Raw genomic sequence first — 14,433 nt, forward strand, 5'->3', positions numbered from 1 at the left:
AAAGTAGTCGTAATTATTCTATATCAAACATAAACATAGGGCCAAAGTCCCTGAAGCTACTATAGACATGGATACAAATTAAGTATTTCCTGACTGTATGAAATTATCTCACTAAGGTCATCCTAGGGGCATGTAAACCAAATATTAAAGCTGTCTGACCAGCGGTTTTGAAAAAACGAGCGACTCAACAGTTGTCAGAGCTCTGCTGTGTTATGTAAGAATAACCTTTTGTGACACAGTATTGATGAAGAAGGTGGATATCTTTGATAGCTCATTTCAGGATGGCCTTACCAAAAATTGAAAAAAATCCGTAAAAAATACAGATTTGCATATTTCATCAGACTATATTAGTCTATAATAGCAAATAAACGAGAGTTAATTACATTCTAATTAAAGTAAACAAGATTTGCTTAAATCAAGATTTACGTCATAAAAAAACAGCATATCTGTCAGGTTATAAAGAATCTTGAGCTGGTTATGTTTTAATATCAGTATTTTCATCCTATTAACCAAGCACATTTTAACTTTCAAATTAACACTCTAAGTAAGTTCTGTTAAATAAGTTGAGACTGTACATACTCAGAGAAAGCACACTGAAGAGACAAATGTTTGAAACTTAAGAAGTTCAAGGTCATCAAAAGCATTATAAGGAATCATGTTACACTTTCATTGCACTGTTTACACAGATTGCATAATTGCTATAAATAGCACATGAGGAATCTTACTGCCCAGCTTTACCATAAAAACCCTATCACTTTGACCACTCTTTTAATTGACCACTTACTTACACTGATATGGAAGACCGGTCACGACATGCGACATGCGACCTGCGACTTCAAAACTGCGACCTGCGTCCTGCGAGTTTGAAACATGCGACCTGCGACTTCGGCATTTAGACCAAGGTGTAGGCCTAACCTGCGACTTCACAACAGCGACCTGCGTGTTTGTCAACTGCGACATTCAGTACATAGAAAAAAACAATATTTTATATGAGCATCAATATGGATTTCGTCATAAATACAGCACAAAACTTTCAATTGTAAATCTAATCAATTATCTTATCAAACAACTTGATAATGGCAAAGTAACACTCGGTATTTTCCTTGACTTCTCTAAAGCTTTTGATACATCAATCATCATGAATTCTTCTTTCTAAGCTTTCTCACTATGGTATTCGAGGTCTTCCTTTACTTTGGTTCAGAAATTACTTACACAATAGATCCCAACTAGTCTCTGTCAATAATAATGCCTCATCATTCCTTAATGTTACATGTGGAGTACCACAAGGATCTGTCCTTGGACCTACCCTATTCTTACTATTTATCAATGACATTGCCCGTTCCTCCACATACTTCAATTTTAGATTGTTTGCTGACGATACCAATCTATTTCATACTTTCCCTGCTAACCAAGTTAATATAAATTTAAATACTGTCGACATTCACCTCAATACTGTAGTGGACTGGTGCAGGGCTAACAAACTTACTGTAAACTACCTCAAAACAAATTACATTGTCTTCAGAAATCATAACAAACATATTTTCTGAATGGTACTCTACACATCAATATACAGTTATCAATGAGGTTGAAGTGACATCATTTGTAGGTATTCACATGGACAGACATCTTAAATGGTCAAAGCACATTAAAATGATTAATTCTACTATCAGAAAAAAGGTTGGCATCCTTTTCAAATTGAGACAGTTTTTACCACGCAATATCCTTATTCTTCTATACAAAACTTTCATCCTACCACACATCACTTATGGTCTTGAAGTTTGGGGTTCAACATATTCCTCACATCTCAATAGTATCTTTCTTTCGCAAAAAATGGCAGTCAGAGCTATAACTTTCAGTGACTTCACAGCAAACTCAGCTACTCTTTTCAAACAACTTAATATTCTCGATATATACAAATTACATAAATTACATATCAGTACATTCATGTATGATCTTATAAATAATAACTTGCCACACAGTCTTACAACATACTGTCAGTTGCCTTCTCATTGCTACAGTACTCGTCATAAAATTAATGGTAACCTTTGTCCAAGTGTCAACACTTCCTTGGGTAAATTCTCGATATCATATACAGGCTGCATCTATTGGAATACATTACCTAAACAAATTAAAACAAAAACCACTAGAAGTTCGTTCAGACACTCCCTTTCAAGTCTCCTCATACACGGTTAGTGTTTTACATGACGAAGAGTTATATTCAACTTTACAAATATGTATATCATAGATATATAAATATATATATTTCACTATACATTTTGTTTTTTGGTTTGTTTTTTTTATTTTATTTTATTTTACATATTTTCTACTTATTCGTAATGAATTTTATGTAGTTGTTCTTATTTACTTAGTTAGTTACTTAGCACTTTCAAGTCTACTTTTACACGATTGTTTTTTGTTTTTGTTTTTAAGTGATGAAGAGTTATATTCAACTTTACATATATATATATCATATTAAATATATATATATTTATATACGTTTTTTTTTTTTCTCTCTTATCGTTTTCTTTTTTACGCATTTCTACTTACTCGTAATGTATCTATTTAGTTATATATTTATTTATGTAGTTGTTCTTTTATTCACTTAGTTACTTGTTACGATATACTTCAGTTTCTTTTTTCTTCTTCGTTTCCTTGCTTTAACATCAAATGGCTTTGGGAACGGACTAGACTAGCATTTGCTATTTTCCGTTTCCATTTACCCTTTATCACAGCACAACTCAGATGTACATTCATCATTGAATTGTAATATTATTATGATTAAGGGTAATAAAGATTATTATTATTATATCAGTCTTGATTTGTTCGCACCATTGCTCTGAACACGAGCCTGAAAAACACGAGGGACACCATTGCACTATATTAAAACAGCCGGTTTACCGCATTCTCGCGACCAGAGCATAATTTTCGCACCGCTGGCCTACGCAAAAATCGGCCAGCGAAAGAATTCAACCAGCGATAGAAGTGCACGAATTTGGACGGTAGAGAATTCCACAAACGAAGAGCACAAATTTATTTTCCTTCTTACGATAGGCAAACTAATCTGAAATAATGCAATAGCAATATGGTTTTAAACGTCTACATCAGAGTTAGTTTCTGGAACTTTTCTGCCCACATGATCTAAAATATTATATACACACACAAAATAATATGCACATATTATAGTATGTACATATTAGGCTTAAACACTGAAAATAGGATTGTAGGAGGGTTTAATTATGTCCTCTTTTACAGTTTTAACTCGCGTTATCTATAAAGAAAGTCGGTCACTGGCTATTCATGGTTAGCAAATATGTTGGATTGCACTTCTGTCAATATCAGTATTATTTTAACTGCTTTTACTTTGCATATGTTATTTGTGTAGACAAATGTAGTCCGAAGTTAACCAGTAAGAATATTTTTATTTTTCCAAATCAACAAAAAGTTGGATCAATTCGATTTTTTGACGAAAAGTAAAAATGAAATTAATTAGACGAAAAGATGGCAACATCCGATGATCAATCACTGGAGAATTGGAACAAAAGTGGAAATGTTAGAAAATGAACGACAATAACTGAAAATTCGAATGTTTGCAATGACACTGACGCAGTTATGATACGGGGGACAACTGATGAATTAAACAGACAGCTAGATGGTTATACCACAGTGAAATGAGGATAAATACCAGAGATATCTAAAAATCAAAAGGTTTGTCGATAACATAAGGAAAGAAGCGAGGTAAGGCAGACGAAGAATATCTAAAATAATTTGAAATTATAATATAAACATATAAATGCCTATCACGTAGCATATTATTTTCCATGCATTAACACGTACTGTCAACATTTCCGTCATAAAATTATCTCTCCAGATGAAAATGAGTGAACTGGTGTGTACATGAATTGAGTTTTGCCAGACTTGGTGAACGATTTACCAAAGCGAAAGCAATGGCTTATTAATTGATCGATGTTGAACGTTAAATCTCATTTCCACGTTTTACCCTTTGAGCGCTGTAATTTTCTCCCACCAAAATTTTAGTGCAAAATTTTACCAATTGTATGAATTTTCTGTAATTTTTTGATAATTTTGGACCAAATCGACATCACATTTCATTGGCTACAGGTTTTTCCCAAAATTTTTTGCAAAAATTGGAGAAAAATTGACAGGGGTTTATTATATAAAGGGGACAAAAATCGACTTTGGCGCTCAAAGGATTAAAGTTCACGCAAGACGCCTCCAATCTAATCTGAGGAAAACACCATGAAGCGTTACGTGTTGTTGTCGCATGTCGCAGTTGTGAAGTCGCAGGTCGCAGTTTGACAAACACGCAGGTCGCTGTTGTGAAGTCGCAGGTTACACCGAGGTCTAAATGCCGAAGTCGCAGGTCGCATGTTTCAAACTCGCGGGACGCAGGTCGCAGTTTTGAAGTCGCAGGTCGCATGTCGCATGTCGTGACCGGTCTTCCATACACTGACTCTTCGCGATTATTTCTATTGTTGCTATGGTTTATTGTGATTTTCAACTTGTCTATAGTATAATCCAACCCTGGCTCGGAAAGTAGTCGTAATTATTCTATATCAAACATAAAACATAGGGCCAAAGTCCCTGAAGCTACTATAGACATAGTGGATAGAGGGACTGTGCATACAATTAGAATTTTTGCAGTAAGAAGAGTGGGTAGCTGAGCAAATCATAACAGCCTCGAGTACAAATCCTCCTTTTAAGTGTCAAATAAATACAAGTCCTGATGAGCACTGTTTCTGTTGAGTTAAATGTCCATTAGCTGTAACTTTAAAGGCTATTTATTCTGAATTTTGTGTATCAACTAGTCTTTTACCCGAATTCTAATAGCGCTGATCTCGGTGTCAGGTTTGTTACTATATATAGCTGCGCGCGCGACTTCGAACACCGCTGCCTGTGAAATCGGACAAATTGTGTTACTGCATGCGCGGTCGTTGTTGCAACTTGTAGTCTGAGCCATAAATTCATATGAATTAGTGTGATTTTCTGTATGCATTATGACGCTAGCAGGTTTTGATTTCATCGTTCTTGCCGAAAATGCGGACAAATTTTTGCACATTAATGAAAGAAAAATGACGTTAAGTGATCAGCGCTATTGCATACTAAAATGCTGAATATTCTGTTTTTCAAGACAGCAATGCCGAATGGCCATTGCTATTTTTGAAAACTGAATTCTAATCCGGACTTATAAAATGACCACATCGTTTTTAGCACAAAAACAATGTTCAAAGTAAGAGCAACTTATACTGCGTACGAACTATTTGGAGCATTCAACAACGAACATTTCACCGGCGGTAACTGCTTGCCCCACCACCGGGCTGCTTGCCCCCTCGTGATCAATTGCGGATCGCGCAGAAGCTGATGGAAATTCAGTTCCATTCCTTGTTCGAAGCTAAACCAGTCAAGAATTGTTTTCGATCCGTCTTGTATGGAGACCAAGCCAATACAGCGCACTTCCGCCGATTTGGAAACTTTGAGGGAGAAATAAACTTGTGAAACGGTCGATCGATCTTCACTTACGGTATACTGCAGTCCACTACAACAGGAGGTGCACATGTACACTTTACGTACAGCGGTTGATGTACCCCTTTACGATAGGTAATCTGATTTGTATCGAAACGATCGTACGACATTTGCGTTTTTAAGACATTTGAGTACGTTGCTGCGTCATTGCCAACAAAGGAAGGACACAACGCGTCGTATTTTCGAGCATACGATCTGTGTTTGTTTTTCATATTTCGTCCAAAAACCTACCCGCACGCGGACGGCAAACAAAGAATTTATTTTACGGCGCCCTATCTGATACCATACAATACCATACGTACAGATACGACTCACTCGCCTTGCGTACCAGGGGTACCAACAGTCAAACCGACAGATCGGAATGGTAGATCTGGGATGTAGATACATGGGTTTCCAGTGTTGACAGCATGATTTTTTAACAAATGTCAGTTTGTGTTTAAAACCGGACCCTTTCTCATACCAACACCTCGTGAAAAGTATACCCTTTCTGATACCAAACAGCACAAAAACGACCCCTTTCGCGCGGACCCTCCCCGTATAGCCATCTATGGGAGTTACCCCCCCCCCCCGGGGCAATTCCCTTTCATTTTCTCTCAGAAGATTTTCATGTAAATGTTATATCAATTAGGCCTAGATCAGCATGGCGTATCAGTTACTTTCCGGCAATTTAAATGTTTAAATGGATGAATGTAATTTGTTCACAATGTTTTTCCAGTTTACTCTCAATCGCAATGTTCATGATCATTATACACGGTCTTCGTATAGTTATAGGACTGTTTTGTACAATGCTGTATTTCAAAAGCTGGCCAACGTAAGCTTAGGTTTCACTTCCGAGGGTCTAAACTGTTGAATGCCTTTCCTACAGATATCAAACAAAGACTATTTCACAAAGAATGGTATCTCCCTGCAATAGTTTCTATCTCCTTGTACGTATTTTCGTGATCAGTAGTATTTTTTCTGGATGGGCCCCGATGCAATAAAGTGCAAATAGGCTAAATGAATATAGATAAAAACAGCAGTCCCAAAACGACTTAGCCTAGGGCAGGAAAAACACAAGGTCGAAACGACTTGGGCCGTGTCGGTTAAGTGCCGACACGGCCAGTTTAGGGCCTTCTCGCTCGTAATACCTTTCTCAACGCTGATACTAATGATAGGCCTATACAAAAGCCCCCGGGACAAAAGCCACGCAAAAATTATATCAGTGATAGGCCTACAGTCTTTCCTATGCTGCCTATGATTAGGCCTACAATAAGTTTGTTGAGATGTACAATACAACCCGACGGCGTCTAAAATGGTCGATTCACAAACCTATATAACTAGATAACACGGGTATCATCGTTTATATCATGATACGAAAAGGCAAGAAGAGCGAAAATCACGATGGACACACATTATAACCTGACTGTGCTGTACACTACGATGCTGAAGTTGGACTCAGTTTCGGATTCGGTTTCGGATTCGGTTTCGGATTCGGTTTCGGATTCGAATAACTGAGAATAGTTTTATATTTCCAGCTTTATATGTTATTATTTTTTCGAAGAATATAATAACTACTGATACACAAGGAGATATTTTAACTAGATCACCTTACTGCACAAATAGCATGTATTTCATCACATAAATGTAGCATGTATTTCATGACATAAATGTTTCATATATAATCATAATTTATACAGTTTAAAAAATCAAAACACTTTAGGCAGTAGAGCAAGAAACTGTAGTGCATGACTACACAAGACAAAACTGCTGAAAAATCAGTCAAAAGTTACAACTTATGAGCTGTCCATCTCAATTATGGGCATTATGCAGTTCAGACTATTCAAGCTAACAGTACTACGCACAATTCAAAGAAATGCATTCAATACGGATAGTTTTCAATCGGATTCGAACCCACAACATACGCCACAGACAGAACCACTCGGCTAAATCTCCACTCCCAAAAAAGAGTGGTTCAATAGCCGGCTAAGTTGTTACATTTTTCTGACTGAGACCGCTCAACACGTTGTAGAGTTCGTGAAGCACTCACGCACGCATGCTCACTATCATACATCGCACATACACACTTTATCGAGCGAAGAAACGAATTTCATCGCTTTAACTGGGCGAACGATAACCTCGGGACAATTCTGTCCACCAGCAGTGTTACCAACCCAGGGTTGCTATCTTTATTACGCAACATATTAACTGATAGTTTAGTCCGAGAGTTTAGTATGGTACATTCAAAATGAAATCTATGTAGAATAACATCAATAAAAACATCAAATTAATACAACACATTAACATTAAACCATGTGACACACATTGTGACATATAAAATGATTAAAGTATGTTTTTGTAAATATTGTTTTCCTTGCTCGACACTTCCTTTAAATTTCAAATTAAAGTGCTTTGAAGCTTTCTGTAATTTCTATTTTTTAACCGTTTTAATTGTGAATATATGCACACAATTTATGCTGTGAAATATTTATCTTTGCATACAAAAGTACCATGGACTATTTTATTTTCATTGGAATTTATTTTAGCTGAAAACAGATTTTCATTGTTTTATTGTGATCTTATTTTCACTTCGTCTAGTGTGATTAGATATTATTTTAGCTGAAAAAGGGTCCAGGGAAAGTAAGGAAAATCCAGTATTCCACAGTGTAACAATTGGCTGAAAATATAAAATTTCTTTCAGTCTCTCGAATCCGAAACCGAATCCGAAACTGAATCCGAAACCGAATCCGAAACCGAGTCTAACTTCAGCATCGTCTGTACACTCCTGGAACTAGCTGTGCGACCTCAACGATAACGATTTGCGTTTATGGAGTGGAGACTTAATGAACAACCACACCCGACTCTAGTCAATGCGGGTTCATATTGCTCTTCAGATGTGTTAGTTACTGTAAATCAGCTATATTTTGAAACGCTGTGGTAATTTGTCGTAGAAATTGAAGTTTTGGTGTGCCTTTGAAAATTTAAAGTTGTAACTTTAAAAATTTGATGATGCACCCGACTCTTTGAACGTGAGAAAGAAGAGCAAATACTTACGACCAAGTCAAAACAAAGGAATGTGGCTCTGAATATGAATGAAGTCGCTGCTGAACGCTGAGCCAGGATCAGTGAGGTCGAAGCCTTGAAGCGTAAAACTATCAACTTGGATTTTGCGGATTGTTGTCACTTATCGGCATGAAAACTGGAACTTGAAGGTTGTTGGAGATGTAAAACTCTTCATGAGAGAATTTAGAGGAGACGGAAGATGTCCCGAACAGCTAGACCGGGAGCATTTTCGATAGTTCTGCACGACCACAAAGGCGTCTACCGACTCGGTGACACACTCAAAGGGCATGTTTTCCTTTCACACAGTGAACCCTTCACACTTAGAGGTATGTATGGCTATCTCTTTCTACTACCTTGAATTCTGACTTGTAGACCTGTAGTTATTTAGTCTTTTGTTTTCTGTCATCTCACACAAGCGTCCCTGGATTCACAATCAATGTTGATTGCAACAGGACAGCGAAGCCCCAAATCTAGGTTACGTCAATTTGCATTGCAACAGCAGGGTGTCAAAAAGCATTTTCCCTTTTACAAAATCGTGTTGTCATTACAAGCGATGCATTAAGTTGATTTTGTCGTTTCGAGCAAACGCCAAGGTAGGGTGTTTCGGCGATGAACTAAACCTAACCAACTGTCCACCGACTTTCTTTGCAGTGCTTCTAGAATTACCATATCCGCGTCCAAAACTCCAATACTATTAATTGCCAGTACTACCACATTTGTAAAGTGTACGTCAGACAGTTGGTTCTTCTAAGAGCGTTTGTGTCAAATATTTTCAGCAACAGCACTCAAATATTTTCAGCGACAGCACTCCCCCTAAAGGAACATAGCACTTCTGCCAGAGCAATTTATACTGGCCAGGAATGGATATATCAAAATGTGAAATTATACTTCCCAGCCTAGAGGTTGTCATTCCCTTCTGCAGGGCCGCCGAGGAGGGGTGGAGGTTGATGACCTAATATTATTGTTTTTATTGTTATCTGTATTTCAGGCCATCTGTCCATACTACTTAGAGAAAAACACTGACAATTGTTACATTAATGCTATCATAAATCTGAAATTAGTAGCAAATGTACACAGACCACTATAATATGTTTTTGTCAACACTAAACCCAAAACCTGACCTTACATGTTTAATGCCAAAAAGCCTCAAGGTTGTGTTTGCAGTATTTCCACCCAGAGATAGCATGTTGAGGGGTTCTCAGTCTTGTTAACAATTGAAACATCCCAGTGAATCACACAGAGTCAGTGAGTATATCTGAAATTTAGAGACAAACTGGCATTACAACAACAATGAATGGCATACCATGTACTTGTAATGTCTTTACACTGACATGAATTATGTGCACATGATATGTGTACACTATAGCTACATGCCATACAAAAAGTATTGAGTGATATTTTACTATTTCACCCTAGGAAATCAAACGTATGTAATACTTCAAGTACAAGTTATATGTTTACCCTTTTCCTGCCAAGTTCATGTGTTACCATCAGGTCAGGTTTGGAATTAGGCATAACAGGTCCAGCATGTTGAATTTTAACAAAAACTTGAATATATAGAGGTGCCTGAATACAATACTTAGATCCTGTAAATATGATTTTGCCGACCAAACTGCTGTAACGTAGTTATGCCAAGCCAATTAAAACAAGAGAGAGGGGCAAACAAAGCAAGTACATGTAGCAAATTTGTACGGTTCATGCATGATAGTAGTAGTACATGTACATGTAACTGTACATGTAATATCCATGATATTGACACGTTCCACATTATAAATTCATTACTGAATAAGGACTGCAGACTGGTGACCTCTGCCAATATCACAGATATTGACCTTTGAGTTTGACTTCTCATGACTTCAATTAACAGTACTGACTGTACTACGTATATAATTATTTGGAGCCAGACATGTACATGTATATGTATAGGAATGTGTTGTGTTTTTCAAAAACTGGTCACTACTTGTATTTACAACAAACAGAGTGGATCATTCTATGAAAAGTTACATGTAGTGTAGTGTCTGCCTTGTTTATATATCATTTACGGTCTGTGATAAACCATCACGTATACATCAGTGGTTCGGATGAGGTTTTGAAAAAAGCAACCCCCAAGTAGAGAATTTGAGACCCCTGGTAAAATTTCTATTATCCCTCAGGGGTGAGCAAATCACTTTCAAATTGACTACTCCATGGGCAAGTAACCAGATCACTCGCCCAGCTTCAGTTTTCACCAGCCCCTCCAGTTACAATTTTAGTTATTACTGCTGAAGAATAACTCGCTTAGTCCATGAGCTTAGGCTAGTAGGTCTGCTAACCTGTGCTCCTGATGGCAATAAGTACATGTATATGACTGTTGATATTTAAAAGTACATGTACCTACGAAATTATCTGACTAGCATCTCAAAACTGAAGCAGATATGTGTAGATGTGTAAGTTTTTATGACTGATTTTTAGAAATTTGGATTGGTACTGCACATGTACATACCGGTACATACATGTAATATAATCATGTATATGAGTTATCTGATAAAATGATCTGCTACGGTATTTCTGTACCTCTAGTAGGTTTCCTGCTAGACAGTACATGTATATAGCCCTTCCCACTTATCAAGTCAGTAAAAGTGGTATTGACTCAAAACCTAGAGTATTTTTACCCACTTTGCTTTGTATGTTGTAGCAGCTTTAGTCTGGGATATTTTTGCAGGGGCCTTCAATATTCAATTTTTTTGTTAAAATACACCATGTGGGACATGTTGCGCTTAACCAGTTTTAACCAACTTGACTTGATAGTGAAATATGAACTTGGCAGGACAGGGAGTACCGCTGAGCAGAATTCAGTGCTTAAAAGACACAGCAAAAAAAAATTAAAAATTTCATTACATGTACCGTCTGACTTGAGAGAAAGAATATTTATGCTCAGATAATGTATGTACCCTACACATCATGCCATGTACCTGTTTGTGGATGAACACAACAGCTGGTTGAAGTCAATGTCACATGTATGGATCTTCTCAGAGAGGGGTAGACAGGTACACATGTCCTGTTGTGTCTAGAAATCTGACCATCAGTAAATCAAACTTGGGAACCCCCGAGCAGTAGAACATGTACAACTTATGTCAGCCCAACTGGGAGTCTTGGAAAAAATCCACAGTACCTAGAACACCCTGTGTTTCCACCCTTGAGCTACATGCATGTATACAGTGTACATTCCATCAAAAATAAACACAAATATTTCCAATGGTCTGTCAAGCGATCTTGTGGGCTTTCTGAGAAAGGCTACTGATTGGCCACTAATTATCAACTAATAGACAAACACTTCCAGGAAGTGGATTCATAAATATTGACATTTTGTAAATGTTGATATCTCTGTATTCACAGCGTGCAGGATTGAAGTACCAAAACAATCAAATACAGGTATAATAACGACTAAATGGAGACAGGGGGGTCACACTTGTATGGTAATCTCAGTCATTCTGTTAAGTTTCCAGGCTATTATTGATGATTCATAAGAGGAAATGCTACAATTTTTTTTTCATCTTTTGGTGTACATACATCTTTGTTGTTGATCAGCGCTGAAGGAAATGTTTTCTTACTGTAAAATTCAAATTTTTTCTGGTGCCCATGACTTCATAATCATTAGATTTGTTTGTTGCTAATGGAGGTTTGTTCTTCAAAAGCGTACATGTAAGGTTTAGTCTAGTGTCAAATTCCTGTCATCTGGAGTGATTTCATACGTGTACCGGTATCTGGTGTTCCTGAAATGTGAAAACTGAATTTTGAAACTTGTTTGTGAAGAGGATAAACTGTGTAGAACACGTGCAGTCTTCAGTGAATTTATAAGGAAGCCATTACCAGTACCACCAGTGCTATTCACATGAACTGAATTCGTCTTGTGACTGGTGAAAGACATTGATTACACTGCTGTTCAGGGTTCAAATCCTGTACAACAGTACATTTCCCAGATGGCCAAGTCAATTATCGCAGCAACACATCTGGAACACAGCAGCAGTACGGAAGAGAGGGAGAGAAAATCACCAACAGTAGCGATAGGTTTCAATTTCAAAATGTGACCTTTTTCACCCATATAGACTTCCTGTAATAGCTTTATTTTCCCATAAAGACAATAGTTTCCGTTTCCTTCTCACTTCAGACATTTTCAAATGTATACTTCCAATACTTTATCATGCTATTAAAATAGAATGCGCTTCTGGGACAGATAATGTGACTCTCAAATTATTACAATTCTTTTCCAATTTAACACTTTTGGGAGTTCATTTTATAGCTTACGAATTGAGAAAAAATTTTTACTGTCTTAGTTTTTCAAAAATTGAAAATTTACACAGGGATGGCAACCATTTTGAATTTCAAGTACCGGTATACATGTACGTTGGGCAATTTGTTTCTTTAGTACCACACTTTGAACGGTGACCCCTGATTTTAATTCTTCATTTGGAAAGAGAATGGTTGAAAGTTTCATAGAGGAAAGTGAGAGCAGGAGTTTTAAGTCTTTCACTTTTTAGGCACTCACTACTCCTAATCTACCGGTATTCAACCTCATCTTTTCCCATAAAATCTTTACTATAATGCTTTCAGGCAAATCTATGGTGGTGAAATGACTTAAAGAAGAGTATTAAATAGTGTGATAGACCTTCCAGTGAATTCTATACGTTACCAATGCTGGTACTTAGTGTAGTGATAGTGATAATGTGTCATTGTATACACTTGTCTGTATGATGCACCACCTGTTTTCGTTACACATGAGTAACACATTAATTCTCAACCGTTATTTTTCATGAAATGAATGACTCTTTTAACTTCTCTAATATCTCAATTTTACGAACAAAAACAAATTAAACTCATGTTAACATATTTACAGTGCAAAGGTAATAGAATTGATTTCCAAGGACTGATGTGATGTTCACATTTGAATAATTTCACTTCATATTTTTGGATGCCTTCTTTGTGTCAATAGATGTACATCATGTGCCTGTATGTGTGCATCTACTGGGACAACAGAGACACGCTTTCAATCCTTTCACATTTAAGTTTGGTCCAAACCTGTTTGTATCATTGGTAATTGTGGTCCTTTTTACAGGGTGTTCGGGTGAGCAGGTCATATTAAACCCCTTTGCCACCAGACTACCGGTATGGTACATCCCTATTGTTTTGTGTAGGATGGGAGGACATCTGTAAAAAGGCACTCTGGAATGGAGTGGAAAGAGGTGAAATTCCATCACCATGTGTACATATATTTCACATCTATCTACGTGTTCTAAAATCTCTGCAACATTCCAGAATGCCAGGAAAAAATGTGAAATAAATTCTGTTTAGCAGTCACCACGCTATTAGTCCTCATTTTGAGTTGAATTTTGTGCAAGAAAACTTCTATGCTCATGACATCTTCAAATAAAATTGAAATTTAAGTTTAAAACGGCTTTAATTGTAATTATTTTTAAATTTCAAAAGATCTATTTTCATACATGTACTATTGGCATGCATTGAACAAATGACGTGTCAAGTTCAATAGAACTTGTGGAAGACAGTTTGATCTACAAGTTCATGGCAAAGTGAGAACACTTTCAAGTAGATTGACCCTGGTTGTTGTAGACTTTGATCTTCTGGGAGAAAAAAGGATGTATTGTGAATCAAAAGCTCCTAAAATACATTGTGTCAAGTTTGGATGCGGAAAGTTATTCTGAGGAATGTACAATGTGATCTATGTCATTCAAGTGCAGATATATTCAGCACAATTGTGCCCTCAAACATTTCATGAAATCTTCGAGTCATTTTTTGAATTTTGTCAAGCCAGTGCATGGGCATGTGACATTTTCCTGAGTCAGGGGGAACTATTAGTTC

The 14,433-nt window shown here is 36.9% G+C and overlaps 1 protein-coding gene across 1 annotated transcript in view; it reads left to right on the top strand.

Annotated features, from left to right (window-relative positions):
* The first annotated feature begins 8,630 nt into the window (after positions 1–8,630).
* Positions 8,631–14,433, top strand: part of LOC139132268 (arrestin domain-containing protein 4-like) — a 50,404-nt gene continuing 44,601 nt past the window's right edge. Inside the window, exon 1 of the mRNA XM_070698660.1 lies at positions 8,631–8,906. Coding sequence (XP_070554761.1) covers positions 8,780–8,906 — 127 coding nt within the window. The 5' untranslated portion in view covers positions 8,631–8,779. The remainder of the gene's footprint in view (positions 8,907–14,433) is intronic.

Source organism: Ptychodera flava, chromosome 1 (assembly GCF_041260155.1).
Source record: "Ptychodera flava strain L36383 chromosome 1, AS_Pfla_20210202, whole genome shotgun sequence".
NCBI classification, from domain to species: Eukaryota; Metazoa; Hemichordata; class Enteropneusta; family Ptychoderidae; genus Ptychodera; species Ptychodera flava.